This window comes from Phragmites australis, chromosome 11 (assembly GCF_958298935.1).
Source record: "Phragmites australis chromosome 11, lpPhrAust1.1, whole genome shotgun sequence".
Taxonomy (NCBI): domain Eukaryota; kingdom Viridiplantae; phylum Streptophyta; class Magnoliopsida; order Poales; family Poaceae; genus Phragmites; species Phragmites australis.
In genome coordinates this window covers 8,054,172-8,075,985 of record NC_084931.1, presented here as the reverse complement: position 1 = coordinate 8,075,985, position 21,814 = coordinate 8,054,172, and the positions used below count along the sequence as shown (strand labels likewise).

The 21,814-nt window shown below is 44.8% G+C and overlaps 1 protein-coding gene across 3 annotated transcripts in view; it reads left to right on the top strand.

Moving 5' to 3' along the window:
• Positions 1 to 21,527, top strand: part of LOC133884614 (probable calcium-binding protein CML18) — a 31,041-nt gene extending 9,514 nt beyond the window's left edge. Inside the window, exons 2-3 of one of the 3 annotated variants that reach the window (XM_062324083.1) lie at positions 5,218 to 5,339; positions 5,419 to 5,986. In XM_062324083.1, coding sequence (XP_062180067.1) covers positions 5,218 to 5,320 — 103 coding nt within the window. In that variant the 3' untranslated portion in view covers positions 5,321 to 5,339; positions 5,419 to 5,986. Of the gene's footprint in view, positions 1 to 5,217; positions 5,340 to 5,418; positions 5,987 to 21,469 lie in introns of those variants that run through there. The other 2 variants (XM_062324084.1, XM_062324088.1) reach the window with 2 other exon arrangements.
• Positions 21,528 to 21,814: the final 287 nt, after the last annotated feature.

Here is a 21,814-nt window from a genome sequence, read left to right as displayed (position 1 = left end):
TATCCGGTAGTCCGAATAATACCTGTTCCAAATATTACAACATGGTCTAAATATTACAACACATACTCAGGTTGTCCGAATATTGTATAATACAACAATGTGGCAATATTACAAGAGTTGGAACACATAGTCTGATGAATATTACAAACTTAGGATATCATATAATTAATAATACAACATGGAAACATGCACGCCGTGCTTCAAATATGAGTCTCATTCGAAGGGTTTTTCTTCTTCTTCGACCTGCGTACCAGGACATGCCTAACCTACTCACCTGATGCCAGAGTGTCCACCAGATACTTATCGCACTTCCCCCTCAAATGCGGACCTTCGCATACTAGGCACTCCTTGCAGCCTCGATCTCCCTCAGCTAAATCCATATCATTCCTGATACATCGAGTCTTGTGTCACTCCTTTATGTCAACCTTGCTGTTTAGATCAGGAATCCAAGACGAACCTTATTCTAGCGGATTAGTGAAGTCCTTTACCTCCCGCCACCCAAGTAACTCGCAGGCCCAAGTACTTTCTACGACTTCCTTGAGATAGTATGGGGACACAAAATACTCTGACTCTATGATACCCTTCGCACAACAAGCTAGAACATGAGAGCACGGCAAATGCATCAGTGATGGCTTGTTGCATGTGCACTCGCACTTGCCGTCTGCTGGCCAGAACCTGCATTCCATTGTAATTTCATGCCTTTTGATACCGAGTCCGCCCTTCTCACGCAACATCACCTCGAACACGTGTTGATGGTTACCAATAACATGAACCCTGTGGGATTGGCCCTTCTTGCTCTTCTCTTCCATGTAAGACATTATCTTCTCCGTGTACACCCTTTTCGGGTTATCGATATGGAGTGTGGCCTAGTTGTAATGCTCTCAGAGATACTGCTACATTCCACGAGTGACCCCTCCACAATTGCCACCAATGGCAGTGACCTAGTCCCCTTCATTACCTAATTGTAAACCTCGGCGATGTTAGTTGTCATAATTCCATAATGTGAGCCATTGATATCTGTAATGAGTACCCATTTCTCTAATGGTTCATGTCTGATCCAGCTAGAGAAACACTTAACCCTCCTTCCACCCTTCCTTCTCTTGGTCACACTTTGTGGCTCAAGTGGTAAAGGCTCTAGACTCTTGGGCTCCTCCTCCCTTGATAAAACTGGCTTCTTCAAAACTTTGTCCATGTGCCTACCAGTTAGTTTATCCAGCTCTTCCCACAGAGTATCAAACTTCCTCCTTTGGTTCTGTTTGCATAGCTTCTTAAAAAGATCCATTAACCTCTTGATCCTGAATTGTTTGTAGAAGTTTGCTCCAAGATGCCGCATGCACCAATAACTATGGAAATTTGGCCACATCAATACCCCGCCTGTACCACTCTGCATTGTGTCGATAGCGTTCAACAAGCTTGCATGACGATCATGGAGCACACACACGTTAGGCCTATTACCAACAACACCTCTTAACCCACTGCAAGAACTACAACCAACTATCCATAGACTCACGTTTGACGAATGCAAAAGCTAAAGGTACAATTTGGTTCTCACCATCTACCCTGATAGCTGTGAGTATCTGTCCCCTGTATTTGCTTGTGAGGAACATTCCATCCATGCACATCAACTGCCAACAATACTAGAATGCCTTGATCATACATCCGAATGACTAGAACGCCCGTTGAAGAACTCGATCTCCATCCTGATTGAAAAAATCATAAGTAGCAATACAGGTACCTGAGTTCCTACCCTGAATAACCTCTAGCAATGATGGTAGGTTGTGCTACAAGTTCTTATATGTGCGAAACCTCTTCTTTAACACCTTCTGTTTCGCTCTCCATGCAATGTCATACGAAATCTTGTACCTAAATCTTGTGTTGATAACATGCATAACTCTAAATGGGAACATACTAGTCTTCTTCACAATCTCTGGGTACACCACATTTGCAACATAATCAGCGTTCATGTTCCTGTGTGCACACAGTGGTCGGCTCAAGTTGCAAGTATGTGGCTCAACAATGGATGCTAACCATACAATGTCACACCTCAGCAAGAATCCACGAACTTGCCATGTGCAACCTTGTAACACCCTAGTTTTCAATTTTTTGGAAATAGTAAATAATTTTGTTGTTAGAATTAGAGGTGTTAAATTCAGTGTTGGAAAACCTTAGGAGAAAAGTTTAATTTCTAAATAAAATCAATCTAGGTTATATTGTTGTGTTGCATTCATGCTGGAATAGAAGCATTAGGTTTTTATTGTATGGAAATAATTTTTGAAAACACCGTGGAGCATCGATTAGAATTTTGGAAAAGTTTGAAAAATGTTTCACAAAAGAAAACCTCAATTTTTCTCTTTCGGGCCGACTCCCTTTCTTTTCTTTTTCTTTCCCTGATTTTCTGGCCCATCTTCATTTTCTTCTTAGGCCGAGCCCGCTCCACTTTTCCTTACACCTAGGCTATTTCTCGGCCCGTCCCTGCTTTTTTCCTGGGCCGTTCGAAGGCTAGACCCAGCAGCAGCTACTGCCTCCACCCTCTCTTGGCGCATGGCGAGAAGTCGCCTCCTTCTCCCTCTGTTGTGTGGGGCTCACGCCGTCTTCCTCCTCTGACCCGCGCCACACCGCTCGAGTCCGAGCCAATCACACCAGCTGCCGCCGCCCATCTCCGAGACGGAATCGCAACAAACCCCCTCGCATTTTTGCTCCCCTATATAAGTACGCACCTTCCCCCCCCCTGTCTGTTTCCCTGAACCAATCCACCGATCCCATCTAACCGTAGCCGCCACCGTTGCCATTGTCTTCCTCACTGGAGCTCGTCCCGTCGCCGCTCTGGAGCTTCCCTACCCACACCGACTGGTCCTTCGGCTTCACAAGCTCGTGGGCAAGTCCGCTGACCCCTCCTTGTCACCCACCAGCCGCCAGAAGACCTCCATCGCCACTCATTGAGCTTCTCCACTGTCGTACATCATCGCTAGGCCTCGATGAGTCTTCCCATTGTCCAAATCTGCCTCAAAAGAGTTCGTTGTGTGCCCCTCTCTCTTCTCCGTCGCTCACTGTTGTGATCCATGGCCAGCGACGTGTTTTTCATCGAGCTTGGGCGAAACTCCGTCGTGCTCGAGCCGCCGCAACAGCTTGGATCTTCGCCGTCGGCCGGCCAACCCTACCCCTTTTCTCTCGACCGTCCGATCTATCTTCAATGGCCTAGATTAGAAGCAAAATACCCCTTCGCTAACCTAATCCCATGATGACACGTGGCCACTTTAATCCAGTCAGTAGCCAGAGCCATGTCATCGCCCTCATCAGCTGGCCACATTAGCAATATCTACCCATGTGTCAAACCACATCAGCAAAGCCTTTATATAGTCAGCTTCTATTTGTTTTAATTCGGGAAAGTAGCCAATTTTGCAAATAAGCCCCTGAATTTTTTCTATATATAGGAGGTATGCCTGAGAATATACGAAATCTAAAGGGATCCAAATACAGTAGTTTAATACTATCCATTGTCAACTTGAGTTTTTAAGGATCTATGAAATATGGCAACCCATAAGCAGGTGATGAATAAGACGTGCAACTTAAAACCTGTGCATACTTACAATTTACTCATAATGAAGGTTGTAGCGCATGCAATGAGCTAGAACACCATCAGTTCTATACTTATGAGTGGAATTTTTACATTTTAGTTTTTTAAAAACATATTCTATCAATAGACTCTTTCGAAAAAAAATTCTAAAAAATAGATCTTTTTGCATAGCGTCATAACATTTTAGCGCCATGGTTGAATAGCACAGCGCCGTGATTGAATAGCACGTCGCAATGTCATTTGTTGTCGTGCTACCGATCTTCTGTTTTGAATTTCGAAGATCATTCGTGGTAGCTACCACATCGTCAATTATCATAGCGCTATGCTATTCAAACATGGTGCCAAATATCCTAGCACCATAAAAAGGATCTATTTTTTTTTACATTGTTTCTTCATAGATCCATACGTAGAAAAAGTTTTTAAAAAGACCCAAAATCTAAAAATTCCACTAATTATGATAACTATTATGAGAAAGACCTCTGGTATACATATCTAGGAGCACTTATGTAGCAGAACTTTTACTTTAGCACTAAAATCACATGAAAGAATTCATGTACAACTAGATTATATTCATGTAGAGGCTACATATGTAAACCAGTTTGGACATGCATCCCCTAACGGGATGCATCACTACTACAGAACAGCACATATGTAGCGTCCCATCAGTGTCAGTTCAATAGTAACCACTTTTGTTAACGTATCAATGCTGGTTCTTAAACTCCTGCACGTGAACAACCACTGAGGAGTGAAGAACTGGTACTGATAGACACCATCAGTGTCGGTTTGTGGCTGGAACCGGTACTGATAGTGTCTATCAATTTCACTTCCATATACCAACTGGAACTAATGGGGTGCAATAGCAAAAAAGTCCACCTTCGGCCCCAAGCATGACCAGAGGCACCACAAGCCTACCCAGAACAGCACCGATAGCTATTTTTGCCATCTTTACTGTTGGAGGATTCAAGATTTGGAGGAGTAAAGTGCTCTAAGATTAGTAATATGATCTATATTTCTTTTTTAGATAGGTTTACTTGGTAGATTTCTCTAGGGTTGATGGTTGGTGCTTGTTCCATGGTTATGGATTTAGAGATGCAATTGAGATATAATTTTGGAAAAGTTTGAACTTTGTCATTGTTAGATGTATAGAGATGATCTACGTTTGATTCTTAGTTGGGTTTAGTTGCTAGATTGCTCTAGATTTGAGTTTAGATGATTGTTCCTTGGTGTTGAATTTTGGAATGAGCAAGAGCTCCAATATCGATATAAATTAGAGAAAGATCGCTATTTTTTCATTGTAGATGATTTAAGGAGTAAATTAAAGTCACATGTAAATGGATTTGGGTGCGTACATTAAAATCTACGGACAATTGTAAATTTTCCACTACTTGAACCGTTATTACCATTAAAAAATTGTAAAAATACCACGAGAATTGTTATTCGAGTAGCATCCTTGCAAAGAATAAACAATCAGGGAGGTACTTGCAAATGCCCCTAAAATCTAGCTTCAATATTCTAGTATGTGGTTTGAATATATTTTTAAAGTCTTGAATTTAAATAATAATCTAATGATAATCTAATGGATTTCCTCTATTCATTAATCAATGTAGCGAATGTAACACAATTGATGGAATACTATGTTGTAGGAATGACATGTCCACCCACAGGTCGCAATCGGACACGACAACCTTTAGAAGCCGAGTCCCCCGATCTGACCCAGGTACCAGAAGGAGATGGGCCCTCAAATAGGGAGCAATCAGGATGTGAGGTAATTCAATGAATTTGTTCTAGATTTTGAATTGTTTAATGATTATAAATTGAATGTATTTAATTATAATGATTTGCAGATGGACCAGTCATGGATGTATAAAGATCGTGGGCCAGAGTTCTTTGTTAGCGTTGAGGATTTTTTGAGGGCAACCGTAGAGTATAATAAGCCAAAAAGGAAGTGTGCTTATCACTATATATATTGTCCATGTGTCAACTGCAAGAACGAGAAGCAGTTTTCAAACATAGAGCAGATCCGTGCACACTTGATTCGCAGGGGTTTCAAGGCTGACTATACCCATTGGACTGAGCATGGTGAACTTGAAGATGTTGGGTGTGAAGGGAAACCAAAAGTCAAAGAAGACATAGGCAGCGATATGATGACTAACGAAGACTTCAATATGTCAGCATTTGAAGATACTTTTGTCGAGAACGATGGAGGTAATAATTTTGTTGGCAACAATGAAGAATGCTTAGAGCAAATGTTGCTCGATGATGAGGGGGACTTCACTAGTGAAAGACAACATCAAAAGTTCCAACGTATGGTAGAAAACTCTAAAACACCAGTTTATCCGAACTATAAAGATGAGCACAACAAGTTGCATGTGGTGCTGACATTGATGAAAATGAAGGCTAGCAATGGTTGAGCTGATAAGGGCTTCAATGAATTGTTAGAATTCTTGAGGGAATTGCTTCCAAGGCGGAACATGTTTCCCGAAAATACGTATCATGCCAAGCAGGTTGTCTGCCCGTTGGGATTGGAAGGAGAGAAAATACTATGCATGTGGAAATGACTGCATGTTGTTTTACGACGAGGATGTAGACTTCGAAGCATGTCGCATTTGCAATGCACCACGGTACAAACAGAACATTGATGATATTCAGAACAATGGCATGAGGTTGAAGAGAAAGAAGAAAAGACCCCTTGTTAAGGTGGTTTGTTATTTCCCTATAATCCCCCGTTTGAAACGATTGTTTCCTAATAAAGCGAATACCGAGTTGATGCGATTGCATGACAAACAGTGCAAGAAAGATGGAATACTTAGACACCCTACTGATGGCATGCAATGGAGGAGATTCGATTCAAAATACAAGGAATTCAGAGATCAAGTGAGGAATATAAAGTTCGTGTTGAGTACGGATGGGATGAATCCCTTCGGCAACACAAGAAGTACTCATAGCACTTGGTCCATTACTCTCTGTATCTACAACCTTCCACCTTGGATGTGCATAAAGCGGAAGTACCTTATGATACCTTTGGTGATTAATGGGTGGAATCAACCACGCAACGATATCAATGTACCTCAAACCATTGGTTGAAGATCTTTTTGTACTGTGGAAAGATGGTGTAAGGGTATGGGATGAGTACAGATATGAAAATTTCACCCTACGCATAATGCTGTTCATAACAATCTCAAGTTAGCTTGCTCTTGGTAACGTATTAGGGTAGACTGTAAAAGGGTACAATGGATGTGTTCAGTGCTTGTAGGAAACGGGGGAGGGGGCTGATGAATACTACGTGAAAAATAGACAAAGGAGACACAAAATTAGTGACGGGTCGTAATATGACCTGTCACTTATGTTAAAAGTGACGGATCGTAGTTGTGACTCGTCACTTATGAATCATCATCAGTAACGGGTTATCTTAGGCTATTCATAAGTGATGGGTCAAATTGTGACTTGTCACTAATGACTAACTAAACAGTGATGGGTCATCCTAGAGAGTCATTAGTGACCGGTCAAGTATTGATGTGTCACTAATGACTAGTTTGATGAAACATAATAGAGTACAGAATCTTAATTAGTCAATCATTAGATGTATTAGTCAATAAGTTTGATGAAACATTAGAGCCCATCAACTCTTCAATTTTTTTACGTAGTTGTGACATATCTAATATATTCTTCATAATATATCAATTATAAATCTAGCTGCTATATTGATTAAAAATAATAACTATATTATAGTTGTCGAACAATGTATATTTCCTATATCCAACAGAAAAATTTACATTTATTTGTAAACCATAAAATGTGTAGTGAAATGGTAAAAACAAATATCATTTCTAAAGAAATTTGATTTACAGTAGTGTATTCACATTTTTTTTATTTTTGTCTTATTTTCTCACCTTAGAAACACTAGAATAGGAACCATTGTATATTTCTTCTCAAGTTTGATGTAAGGGGAGCCTTCTATAGACACAAATGCGTGTTTTGAAAACATGCATAAACTTCTAGGTGTGAGAACTCAATCTTACAAGCCACTTTTGGCCTCGAAAAATTCACCGAAGTTGACAATGTTGGGGAGAAATGGATGCAACTTTTTCTATAGATATCCGTAGAGTCAAAAAACATCAAAATCGAAGTCCATATACAAAAGTTATACCCATTTAACCAAGGCACTCCGGGTCAACTGTTTTGTGTATCTATTTTACAATGAACATTAGTGACGGGTCATAAATATGACCATCACTTATTACAAATTGTAAGTGACGTGTCACAGTTAGAACCCATCACTTATGACCTTCATGAAAAAGGTTAAAAGGATAAAATATCCTGCTCCCTTCAGAACGCATGCGAGAGTGAGGTGGTAAGGCCGCTACGCTCGCGAGGGTATGTCGCGTGTTTGATTCCCATAGAACGCACACTATAAAAACAGCTTGAAAAATAGCAAGGGACATGTGGCCAATGGTGATAGCCTTGAATTCGGTTGGCTTAGGTGAAAAAACATATATTTTTAAATTTTTTCGTGTCCTAAAAGCGTGAAAACCTTTCATCAGTCATAAGTGGCGGGTCATAACTGTGACCCATCACTTATGACTTGTAATAAGTGAGGGTCACAGTTATGAACCGTCACTTATTACATTCATTAGTGACAGGCTAAGTTTTGACCCATCACCAATGACCTTATTGGTGATGGGTGCTTACCCGTCACTTATAATTGGTCATCAGTGACAAATTCAGGGTGACTGGTACATGACCTGTCACCCATGGCGATTATGACCCGTTACTTTTGAGCTTTTTTTATGTAGTGGAACAGTCAAAAAATGATCTTCATGGGTCATTAGAGGTTCCTTCATCCAGATCACCCATACCGCAAGAATAAAAGAGCTTTTGATAGGACAATGGAGCATCATCAAGCTCCAAAGTTTCGTATTGGAGAATAGGTATTTAAGATGGTAAAGATACTTAGAGTTGTACTTAGAAATGGGCCAGGCAGTACAAAAATTCCGGCTGGGTAACATGCTCCTATGTGGAAAAAGATATCAATATTTTGCTTGCTGCCATTTTGGAAGTATCTTATGGTCTGACACACAATCAACATCATGCATATGAAGAAGAATGTGTTTGATAGCTTGATTGGTACCTAATAGCTTGATTGGTACCTAAGACATATTCGTTAAAACAAAAGATACACTAAATGCACGACTGGACCTGGAAGAACTGAACCTCAAGAAGGACCTACACTACATACAATTAGATAACGGCAAAAAGAAACTTTCCATAGCTTGCTACACTATGAGCAGGGAAGAGAAGATCCGCTTGTGTGGTTGCTTATGTGATGTCGAACTTCTGAATGGTTACTCTTCCAACATCAGGAGCTTGGTAAACATGAAAGATAAGAAGTTAGTTGGCATGAAGTCTCATGATTGTCATGTGATGATGACGCAGATGCTTCCAGTTGCAATTAGAGGTATTCCGCCGATAAGGTCCGAGACCTAATCATAAAGTTGTGTTTGTTCTTCAACGCAATTTCATAGAACATCATTGATTCGAATAAACTAGCAAAACTGTAGGAAGATGTGGTCCATACTATATATCAGTTTGAGACTATTTTCCTCCGATATTTTTTTGATATAATGCCTATCTAATTGTTCACATTGTGGGTGAGATAAGGAGCCTTAGCCCCGTATTTCTGCATTAGCTATATCCCTTTGAAAGGTTCATGGGGGTTCTGAAGAAATATGTTCGTAACCTAGGTCGCTTGGATGGTTGCATTGCCCAAAGGTGGAGTACGGAGGAGGTCATTGAGTTTTGCATTGACTACATAAAATTGAATACGATTGGTATGCCTATATCTCTCTATGAGGGAGGATAAAGGGGAAAGGGATGATAAGTAATACTTCAATCCATATCAAACATTGTGTTTCATTCACTCAAACATACTTTGCAGTTCTGCAACAACCACTTGTGGTGAGCCCATATGTCAATATGGACATGAGCATGCTACGCTCCACAAATCCAACGAAGTCAGATGATTGGATTGCAAGAGAGCACAAAGATAATTTTGGTAATTGGTTACGTCAACACATAATGGGTAGGGATATTGATGATGCTTTGTTGGAACTACTGACTAATGGCCTGTCAACTATGATTCGCACATTCCAAACATACGAGGTTAACGACTATACATTTTATATGAGAGCACAAGACAACAAGAGCACTAACCAAAATAGCTATGTCCGTATTGATGCCTATGACTGCGCTGGTAACAGGGAGACCTACTATGGATTCATAGAGGAGATTTAGGAGCTTGAATATGGCGAGTTGATGGTCCCTCTGTTTCGGTGCCAATAGGTCAGGCTCCCAAGGGGAGTCAAGGTCGATAAATACGGTATGACTACCGTGGACCTCAAACTCGTTAGATACAGAGAACAACCATTCATGCTTGAAAAGGATGTTGCACACGTCTTCTATGTACAGAACCTAGACCCGGCTATCAAGGAGGAGCATCACATGGTTCTTCAAGGAAAAAAAAAGATTATTGGTGTTGAGAATGTTCTCAGCGAAGAAGACTGCGACAAATTTTATGACCTATCTCCTTTTGGAGAGAATAACGAACTTCCTCACATTGATGACAATAAGGAAGCTACCTACATACGCCACAACCATAATGAAGCATTAATCGTTTATTGGAAGTAGCTTTCATATATTTAGTGAAATTTGTAGAAATTTAGAATAAGGTTTAATTTGTATTGAGGACATGTATGGTGAAGAGTAACTTTTTGACAGTTCGGATCTGAGTGCCGCACCATGCAATCAAACTTATGTGAATTGGATAGAATTCAAATTGGATTAAAAGGAGAAAATCAAATGAAGAGCTAAATCACAAAGTTAACCAAAAATCAGTTGTTAACGTTAATTTTCATGTAAAAAGTATGAAAAATTAAGTTTAACATAATTGATTTCACATGTTTTTTTGATATGGATATTTCATAATTTCATTACAAAATTAACAAATTATAGACTTATTAATGAAATAAAGATAATTCAATGCACATTTCATGTATGCAAGTATTTTTTTCATGTAGGCGATAGTAATACAAACTCAAAAAAAATTTGGTTTCATATTTTTCTTAACTCTAATCATTTTTCTATGAATTTTTCAAGTTTTCAGCCGAATTTAACAATAGAGGAATATTTCCAGGTTAAAAATATTTATCAGTGTCAGTTCTAGGTAGTAACCGGCATTGATACTCCACATATCAATGTCGGTTAGTAAATAGAACCGACACTGATATGTTTATCAGTGTCGGTTAGCAACTAGAATCGACACTGATACGTGTAGTAGTGTCGGTTAGCAACTAGAACCGACACTGATGCTTTTGCTACATATATATCCAATACTTAGCTGCTCTCCTCGTTCACTCCATTCAGCATTTCAGCCTGCCACCGCTCCTCTGTGCTCTACCGAAGCATCGCTACTCCTCCCAACACACCGCGCCTCCTCCAAACACGTCGCTCCTCCTCCTCCTGATGTGCTGACTCCTCCCCGACGCGCCACCGCTCCTCCTCCCGACGCGTCCACTCCTCCACGACGCGCTGCCGCTCCTCCTCACGACATGCCGACTCCTCCTTGACACGCTACCCCACAATCGGACGCTGAAAGCACTCCCTCCCCGTAGTCATCGCCGTCCCCTTCCCCCTCCACCGCCTCTACTGGTGTTGGGTGGGTCAGCGTGGAGTGGGGATCTGTTTGGACTTGGCACCGATTTCCCGTGGAGGTAAGGAACCCTAGCTTGACTAGAACAGGGGATTGCCATATAGGCTTGCATGTCTGACCTGTGGATGCATATTGGTAGATGCTATTACTTCAGATGCTGATTTTACAGCAAGGTTTAAGAATTTTGCACTAATAGTGGAATACCACAAGAAATGCTTGTCATTGTGCTTTCCCACATATGTATCTAGTGCTTAAATCTGTAGGTGATTTCTTTTAAGCAGATAGGCACAATGTTGTTGGTCAATAATAGGATTCAGTTTCTCAAACCTTTACTAGTGCTTTGGTTGAAATCAAAGTTATGGCTAATGGACTGATATTCTGCATGCATTTTCAGTGTGCAACTAAGAAATTTAGAGTATGTAAGTAGTGAATATATAATGTTTTATCCTTAACTTCTGTACATCCTACTCCTTTCTATCTTTGGTAATGTCACAATGGTTATGCATGCAATAGAATAAAAACATCGCACCTTTTGTTTTAAGTGAATTTAAAAAGACCTCTATTGGTAGAACTTATGCAGGCATGCTTTCTTGTTTAAATACATAAACAAAATAATTCGTTAATAAACATTACTTGTAGATGCAGACATGCAGTCCGGGAAGCTCAAGCGAATATGTGTGCCTACTTTAACTAAGTTGCCAAATTTATGTTAATTAAGTTTCTTTGTTATTATACTTTTAAATATTCTTGCAGAATTTTGAGCCTTCCAAGTGCATCAATGCATTCATTTTTTTTTGCTGATTTAGCATCCACTTCAATCCAAATGCAGCAGTGCATTCATTTTTTTCTGCACTGGTGAGCCAATCCATACTATACAATTTATCAAGAGTGCTAAAAATAGTTGAAATATTTTCTCTTCTATCTCTCATAGAGAAAATTTCACCATTTGATCAGGCATTAGAATGGCTATTCAGCAAAGTCTCAAGCCAACTACTTCCTGATCTTTGCATAGATACAATAACAAAAAAATTCTTAGTCCCTTTGAGGGTTCATGTCAATTTCTAATCTCTGCCGAGGTACACATGTATATGAAATTCAGCAAAGTACTAATATGTTTTTTGATGTTGGCATGTTATGAACTAAGGTTCTAGTTTCAACTTTCAACTTTTTGTACTGCATTTATTTTATCTCTTTTTGTCTTAGTTTGATCATAGGGTAGCAAGCACTTGTACTGCCCTTTGTTCCTGACATGTTACTAAGCCTATGATTACTGAGAAACAAGACAAGCATATATCTGAAACTTTCATGTGGATTAAGCCTAATCTTCTATGTGGCCCTTTGCACTGTCAATTTTCTTTTGGTCCTATGTTTTAGTTTTTATTTGCAAGGCTCATTGTGCAGTTAATCTATTTGCTCTTCATGGTTCACTCTTGTTGGAGCAAGAGTTCGTCTTGCCCCAGCAAGTACGACGGGTGTTTCTTCTAAGGAGGAGACTCAAGCTTGGAGATAAAATTTGAGAGGAAGGAACGCCACGAATGTATTGATTGTAAAGATATAGACTAGGCTAAGGGGGAGTATCACAGGAAAAACTCTACGATTATGCTCCTCTGTGCTGTGTTGAGCATGTCTTCTTTTTTTCCTCCTTCCAGGTGACCACGACCCCCTATATATAAGGTAGTACGTAGCTTAGTGTACAAGTTATCACGATGTACAAATATCTAGGACCTGGCAACTACCTTTTACCCTACATAGAAGATTAATATCTACCGTGGTAACTATATTGGTGCTTACCCCCTGAGGGGTGAGCTGGCTACCAATTACGGCCCGACACTGCTCTGTCGGGGGTGTCAAGACGACTTGCATCATGTTGGGATGTCAGGATAAGCACCACTTGCACCGGTATTTATCACCCATCACCTCGCATTAGGTCGATGGCAGAGAGGGGGGTGTCCTTTTTTCCCTGATATTATCTTCGGAGGCTGGTCATACCTTTAGGCTTTGGAAGGCCACATGGGCACCGGAGGGGTGGCCCGAAGGGGTCGCAGCCCCTGGGGATAAGACCTCCAATTGAGTTCGGAGGCTGAAGGCTCTGGGGGTACTTGATGTAGCTCCGAGTCTTTAGAAGGCCACGTATGAGCCAGAGAGGTGGTCTGAAGGGACTTGCAACCTCCGGGGATGGGCCTCCTGCCGAGTCTGGAGGCCGAAGGCTCTGGACGAACCTTTGATAGTGACCGGCAACTATTATCCTCATGCTGGTCTATTTCCCCCCAACAGTACACCCTCATTCTCTGGCCTCGATGTTTGGATGGGTGAGCGGATGTAGAGGAAAACCAACTCTACCTTGGGTTTGTAAAAAGAATGTTCGAAGGCCATTCCCTATCTCTGAGGAGTTTTTCGGCGGGAACTGCAGGCGTTGTTGGTGAAGCTCAATGCTGATGGTGCATTGGTGATGGTGGCACACCTTGGGTTTATGTTGAGGTCAGAGGTGCAGCCGACGTCGAAGTCAGAGTGGAAGACTGAAGACGTCCAGTAGAGGAGGTACATTCCAGAGCTTGTTAGAGTTGGAGTATATGGTATTGGGACTCGGGGTTGGAGAGACATCGATGGAGGTGATGTGCTCTGAGGTCCGTGCCGAGGCCGATTTAGATTCTTTGGGCTATTTTGGTGATGAGTCTTCCTGTCATTTGAATTTGTCAATGTGGGGGATCACGTGTGTGGGATCAGGGGATCCCCACATTTGCCCTTTTGAGGACGGTAGGATGAGATGTGTCATTGGTGCGTTTCTGACTAAATAATGCGTGGGTTAGTCTAGGGTCTTGTGCCCACGCCCCTGGCAGGCACCGAAAGGGGTTTAGGTCATTAATGTGACAAGACATTAGTGCGAGAAAACGAGGCATTGCCGTGGGATGTTGCCATGTGTCGGTGTAGGATGACTGGCATATGGCCACGGGCCTCTAGAGATTAATAAGGGACACCACGGAGCAACGCCGAGTTGGTTCCACTTCTCTTCCTGGGCGGACGTGGCCGGTCAGCCCGGGTATAAAGTGGGGGTCATCCGGCTGGATCTATCACTGCCCCACGAGCGAACACTTAACTTATCTCTGAATATGGCATCATCTTCCTCCTCATCGTGTTTGGAAACATCGATGATCTTGACTTCTTCTACTGGGGATAGGCCGTTTCGGCCATCGGTGGTGACACTGGTGGCCGTCCAGCTTTCGTCACTACAGGGCGGACAGCTGCCTGTTGCCCATGCTCAACCCCCGATTCGAGAGACCATGCCTATCGAGATCATCGATATTTCTGACGATGATGCGGGGATCAACTGGGATCTCCTGCGGAAGGAGAGTGACGAGGAGGAGCGGACTTCGATGGTGAGGGCTGGGAAGAAGCGGGAGGAGGACCCAACAGTGGCTCCTTCGGTTTCTTCCTCGTCTTCTGACAGCTCGGGGGTCAGCTATTGCATCAGCTTCTTTGGCAATAGGCTGAAGATGAGGTGTATATGCCGCTCGATGCGTGGCCCCTGCCGGGATCTGTAGGAGGCGAACGTGGCTTTCGGGGGTGCTTCGCGGGCAGCCCTGTTCTGTCGTCCGACTATGGCCCTGCCGCGGGTCATAGTTGTCTTTGCCCACCTTGCACTCTTTCTCCCCCTGGTTTGCTCTCTTGGAGTTTGCCTCCCCTGCAGCGGCCTTTGTATTGTTTGCTTCTTTGTACACGTCCTCCGAATGCATGATTTGTTTAATAATATAATTTGGACCCTTGGGGGCGATTATATCTCTTTTTGGGCCGAAGTGTGAGGGGGTCCTTCGAGCAGGGGACCGCGTGTCTGTATGCTTTTGTGCCTTTGAGTCGCTTCTCTTTGTCCCCTTCATAAGCGATGGCTAGTTTTTTGGACGATCGATGTGCCGAACCTGCGCGTAGACCATCACCAGTTTCATTCCTTCCAGAGGATAGGTGGCTTCGGGAATCTGGCGGTGGTAGATACGTAGGGTAACTAAGGAGGTCCAGGTGAAGCAGTGGCGACCTCATTGTTTTTGGTTACTGCGTGCTCCTCGGGTTTGGTGCTGGTAGGTCTTTCTTCCAAATTTGTTCTAGATTTCCGATCTAGCGAAGCCCATCTGGGACCTTGGGAGACACGATCCGAAGCTGGTATTCGACCCTTTTAGCTGCTGGATGGCTCTAAAGGTAATTCCCCCGAGGCCTGGAGATGGCGTGTTGGAGGCGAAGTTGAACGCCAGTCGGGAGAGGTGGTCATCGACCCCCTCGGCCCTTAGCTACTGCCCGGCTCTGGACGTAATCCGCCCAGAGCTTGGTGACAGTGCGTCAGAGGCGAAGCCGAAGGCCTGACAGGAGAGGTGATCCTCGAACCCCTCGGCCCTTAGCCGCAGCCTGGCTTTGGAGGTAATCCGTTGAGAGCCTGACGAAGGCGTGTCAGAAGCGAAGTTGAAGGCTAGATGGGAGAGGTGGTCCTCTACCCCCTTGGCCCTTAGCCGCAACCCGGCTCTGGAGGTAATCCGCTGGGAGTCTGGTGACAATATGTTGGACACGAAAGCGAAGGCCAGTCGGGAGAGGTGATGCTCGACCCCCTCGACCCTTAGCCGTGACCCAGCTCTAGAGGTAATCTTCCCGGAGCTTGACGATAGCGTGTCGGAGGCGAAGCCGAAGGCCAGACTGGAGAGGTGGTCCTCGACCCCCTCGGCCCTTAGCCGCGGCCTAGCTCTGGAGGTAATCCGCCTGGAGCTTGGGGACGGTGTGTTGGAGGCGACAGCGAAGGCCAGTCGGGAGAGGTGGTCCTCGACCCCCTCAGCCCTTAGCTGCTGCCTGGCTCGGAGGTAATCCGTCCGGAGTCTGGCGATGGCATGTCTAAGGAAAAGCTGAAGTCCAGACGAGAGAGGTGGTCCTCGACCCCCTCGGCCCTTAGCTGTGGCCCAGCACCGGAGGTAATCTGCCCGGAGCCTGGCGATGGCGTGTTGGAGGCGACAACGAAGGCCAGTCGGGAGAGGTGGTCCTCGACCCCCTCGGCCCTTAGCCACTGCTCAACTCCGGAGGTAATCCGCCTGGAGCCTGGCGATGGCGTGTCAGAGGCTAAGCTAAAGGCCAGACGGGAGATGTGGTCCTTGACCCCCTCGGCCCTTAGCCACGGCCCGGCTCCGGAGGTATTCCGCTCGGAACCTGGTGACGGTGTGTTGGAGGCGACGACGAAGGCCAGTCGGGAGATGTAGTCCTCGACCCCCTCAACCCTTAGCCGCTGCCCGGCTCCTACAAGAACCGGTGGGGGATACATACTGTTACCATATGTGTCTGAGTCATGCGGGCCATACCTCTTCGGTCTATTGGTTGTGCCTGTCGGGGGCTAGTGGGCTTCGCATCCTTCCGATAAGGAGCCGTTTGCCTTCAAGATGCCATGGGGTTTTGTCCGATAGGTTTTTTGGAGCCTCTCCATCTAGTGGAGATTTTGTGAGACTATTTGGTGGAGATTTTTGTAAGACACTCCACCTCACGGAGGTTTTCGGAAGTCTCTCCGTCTTTTTTGGAGCTTTTGCAAGACTGTTTGGTGGAGGTTTTTGTAAGACACTTCGCCTCGCGGAGGTTTTTGGAAGTCTCTCCGTTTTTGCTGGAGCTTTTGCAAGACTGTTTGGTGGAAGTTTTTGTAAGATGCTCCGCCTCGTGGAGATTTTTGGAAGTCTCTCCGTTTTTACTAGAGCTTTTGCAAGACTGTTTGGCGAAGGTTTTTGTAAGACGCTCCGCCTTGTGGAGGTTTTTGGAAGTCTTGTAAAGGGCTCTCCATTTTTGCTGAGGGTTTGGTAGGACTCTCCGCTTTTGTTGAAGGTTTGGTATGAGTGTCCATTTTTGCCGAAGATTTTGTAAGGAGCTCTTCGTTTTTGTTGGAGGTTTTGTAATCCTTTGTAAGACTCTCCGTTTTTGCTGGAGGTTTGTATCCTTTTTCAAGACTCTCCGTTTTTGCCGGAGGTTTTGTATCCTTTTGTAAGACTCTCCAGTTTTTGCTGGAGGTTTTGTATCCTTTTGTAAGACTCTCCATTTTCGCTGGAGGTTTTGTATCCTTTTGTAAAACTCTCCGTTTTCACCGGAGGTTTTGTATCATTTTTTAAGACTCTCCGTTTTTACTAGAGGTTTTGTATCCTTTTGTAAGACTCTCCATTTTTGCCAGATGTTTTGTATCCTTTTGTAAGACTCTCCGTTTCTGGCGGAGGTTTTGTATCCCCTTCGGCATGTATTAACACCGAAGGCTCTACACACTATCAGGGTTACACAATACCTTCTAGGAAACCTAGACATGTTACGCCCACGGTGTGTAGGCTCGTCGTACTCCCGAGGAAACACCCCGGTTGCATCGCAACACTGTCCACCAAGGGTGTGCCCTGGCGCGTGGCATTTATATGACCGAAGCTGTGCAATGCCTTCCAGGAAACCTAGGCTTGATGCCCTCGCGGTGACCTATGCCCGCTGCGCTTGTGGTATATAAGCATGTCGTGCAACGAGGATTCCTTGCAATAGTATTCCTCAGAGCACCGCATCCTCACATCAAGGTAATCCCTTGATATGCGGCGTCCACACTACCGAGGCTGTGCAATGCCTTCCAGGATACCCTGGCATAATCTGCCCTCTGGGTGGCCTAGGCATGCTGTGCTGCTGCAGGTGTGTGGGCTCCACTGCCTACCATGGCAAAGCCTACCCTCCGGGAAACCTTTTCAAGTGACTTTAGGTTTAGGCAAGCAATACCTAGAGGTGCGTGGGTGTGTCACGCCTCCCGAAGAAATCTGTCGGGGGCGCCGCAACTATATTACCAAGGAAGTCTCTTGATAATTGGCATCTACACACTATCGAGGCTATACAACGCCTTCCAGGAAACCTAGGCTTGATGCTTTCACAGTGACCTAGGCCTGCTGTGCCCACGGTGTGCAGGCATGTCATGCAATGAGGATTCCTTGTGATAGCATTCCTTAGAGCACCGCATCACCGCCCCGGGGACATCCCCCGGGGCGTGGCTTCGACACTATCGAGGCTATGCAATTCCTTTCAGGACACCCTGGCAAAATCTGTCCTCTGGGTGATCTAGGCATGCGATGCAACTGCAGGCGTGGGTTTTGCATGGTTACGTTACTAGTTAAGTTTTGCAGTCTACTGTTGGTAGTAAGTAGCTAATTGCAGTATAAGATATAGCTAAATTGGATGCTCATAACTCATGTCAAAAGAAGATGTAACTTAAGTTCTACTGCTTAGTGCTAAACAGGGACATAATCTAGACCTACCATCCTACCTAATGGCTATCTGTTGTAAAGCTTCTAGCAGTAAGGTTGGAGGTCTCCAACATATTTTTTATCGTACTGTACTAAAGATAGACCAACTAGGTAAACCATCTATAGGTAACAATGGGCGTACCTTTGCTAGAGTAAAGCCTTTGTTATGAGGCTTGAAAGGCTCGAGGCCTACAACTAGGCCAGGAGAGATGGTCCTCGACCCCCTCGGCCCTTAGCCGCTGCTTGGCTTGGGAGGTAATCCGTTTGGAACCTGGCGATGGTGTGTCGGATACGAAGCCGATGTCCAGTCAGTAGAGGTGGTCCTTGACCCCCTTGGCCCTTACCCGCTGCCTGGCTCCGGGGGTAATCCGCCTGGAGCCTAGCGACGGCGTGCTTGACTCAGTCCTCGCCACTGGAGTTTTCCGCTGTATGACTCAGTCCTCGCCGCTGGGGTATTGCACCGTAGGTAGCGGAGTTGGTGGTGATCGAGCGGGGTCGGAGGGCCAGGGATATGCTCGGGAGTTTCCCCTAGGCTTCCGACTCTTTTGCCGTCCTTCGCTGTTTCCTTCTATAGCTAGGTATCCTGCTTGTCTTTCGAGGTACTCCTCCCGGAAGGTTGTGAGGGTACGGCAATTGTTGGCATTGTGGCCGCGCCCTGGTCTGTGTAGGATGCACCAGTATGCCTACGGGGGTACCAGAGCTTGTGGTCGACGTTGAGGTCGCTGGCGGGGGACGCGTGCTCTGGAGGCTATGGTTTCCCCACGGCCTCCTTTTCTTTGGGGAGACCGTCAGGGTCGTCTGGCAAACTGGTTTTCAGAGCTGGAGTGGCTCCAACGACGCCTTCCCGGACTAGGTGGACTTAGGGTTCCCCGCTTGCGATTAGCGTCTCGAGGGCTGCATTGGAGGCGCAATCGGGGTCTGCGCACTCCGGGGCATTGCGCCTCTTCGGAACCTTCTTCTGCTTGGGGGGGGGGGGCGGCGAGGAGGACGCTGGGTGTATAGGTTCTCCAAAGGTGTAGTCTCGGCTAGGGCGTCCCAGGTGTTTTCAAAGGAGATACCCTGGGACCAAGTCCAGGCAGGGACATTCTGGGGTTCGACCGCCCAGAACCACTAGAAGGCAGCCTGCTTGGTTGCGACCACCACTGCGACCTCTTCTGGTGCAGTGAGGTCTTCACCATGTAGAGGCTGGAAGGGCTCCATGCCATCTAGAGTTTCCGTACCGACCCAAGGTTCTGTGTTGGTCAACGCCGTAGGAGCGCCGTCCCATATGGCAGCTAGAGGGTATACGTGATGCGCATGGCTGAGACGGCCATGCGTATGGTTGCATGGTTGTAACGGTGGATATGGCGGCTAGCGCGTAGGTGGTTTTTCTTGTGGATTCCTACATCTCTTAGCACTTCTGTGTTCAATATCCCCATGGACGGCGCCACTGTTGGAGCAAGAGTTCGTCTTGCCCCAGCAAGTACGGCGAGAGTTTCTTCTAAGGAGGAGACTCAAGCTTGAAAACGAAGTTTGAGAGGAAGGAACAACTCGAATGTATTAGTTGTAAAGATACAGACTGGGCTAAGGGGGAGTATCACAGGAAAAACTCTGCGATTATGCTCCTCCATGCTATATTGAGCATGTCTTCTTTTTTTCCTCCTTCTTCCAGGTGACCACGACCCCCTATTTATAAGGCAGTACGTAGCTTAGTGTACAAGTTATCACGATATACAAATATCTAGGACCTGGCCGAATTATTAGACCTTATCCTGGATAACTACCTTTTACCCTACATAAAAGATAAATATCTACCATGGTAACTATGTTGGTGCTTGCCCCTTGAGGGGTGAGCCGGCTGCCAATTATGTCCCGGTGCAGTTCTGCTGGGGGCGTTCAGGACGACTTGCATCGTGTTGGGGTGTCAGGATAAGCACCACTTGCACTGGCGTTTATCATCCGTCACCTCGCGTCAGGTTGGTGGTAGAGAGGGGGTGTCCTTTCTTCCCCGATATTATCTCCGGAGGCCAGTCGCGCCTTTAGACTTTGGAAGGTCACATGGGCACCGGAGAGGCAGCCCGAAGGGGTCCGCAGCCCCTGGGGATAAGGCCTCCTAGTGAGTTTGGAGGCCAAAGGCTCCGAGGGTACTTGCTATAGCTCCAAGTCTTTGGAAGGCCACGTATGAGCTAGAGAGGTGGTCCGAAGGGACTTGTAGCCTCCAGGGATGGGGCCTCCTGCCGAGTCTGGAGGCTGAAGGCTCTGGAGGGACCTTTGATAGCGACCGGCAACTATTATCCTCAAACTGGTCTATTTTCCCCCAACAACTCTTGAGATGGGAGGTTGGATGATGATCGGTTGCATAGTTCAAATGATTGCATCTGTAATGTTTATGATACGTGTTTAATCCTTTCTATGCAATATCTTAACATGAAGCCATGTTTGTTCCAATATCTGTAATGGAGTATATGTTGATGCTTGTATTTGGGGTGATTGGTGATAGGAATGAGTATTTGCACATGCAAAATGCGACCAGAAATTGTATCATGATTTTTTGCTTTGCTAGATTTTTTTCCATCATATAGATCGCAAGAATTGTTTAGAACTAGGAAGCTAGCTATGTCAAATCAGATAAACCATGTGTCACACAGAATTTAAATGTGTATTTGAACTGAATTACCTACTCCCAGCTGAAGAGTTGATCCTATTGTCTGGTTAGTTGGTATGAGCTTGGGTGGGAGTGGGACGCTACCATTCTGAATTCGTTGGAGGGCTGCCAATTGCTACAAAATTGTATTGTTACATAGTCAATTTGCTTCTCAAGTTATGGAGTATGGGGTAGTACATGTTTGATGTAAAAAATGGTGCTTTTTTCATAAACACGAGCTACAAATTGTTTGTAATTGAGCTCTTTTAGGATATAAATCTAACTGTTTTTCTTTGTCAAATTCGTAGGATGATTGGATCTGATCTGTACCTTGCAAGTACATACATGTGAGATTGGTTGCATATCGATGCCAAGCGAATAGAGTGAGATATTTTTGTACGGTAGTAGCTAGCTTAATATGACCTTCGTCTCCAGGCCACGCTAGCTTAATATGGTAGTAGCTAGCTTAACACATACAAATTTTGTGGATCATCTTTTTTCCTCTCTGGTTTAGCTACAAGAAATATGTGCTCAACAGTCCCATGTATCAAGTTTGTGACAGTATATGTCTTCTTTTCATTTGTTTGCACATGTTTTTACAATCCTGGCAATGTTCTCGTGGTTTTTGCTCATATGCAAGTAGCTCTGGTCTT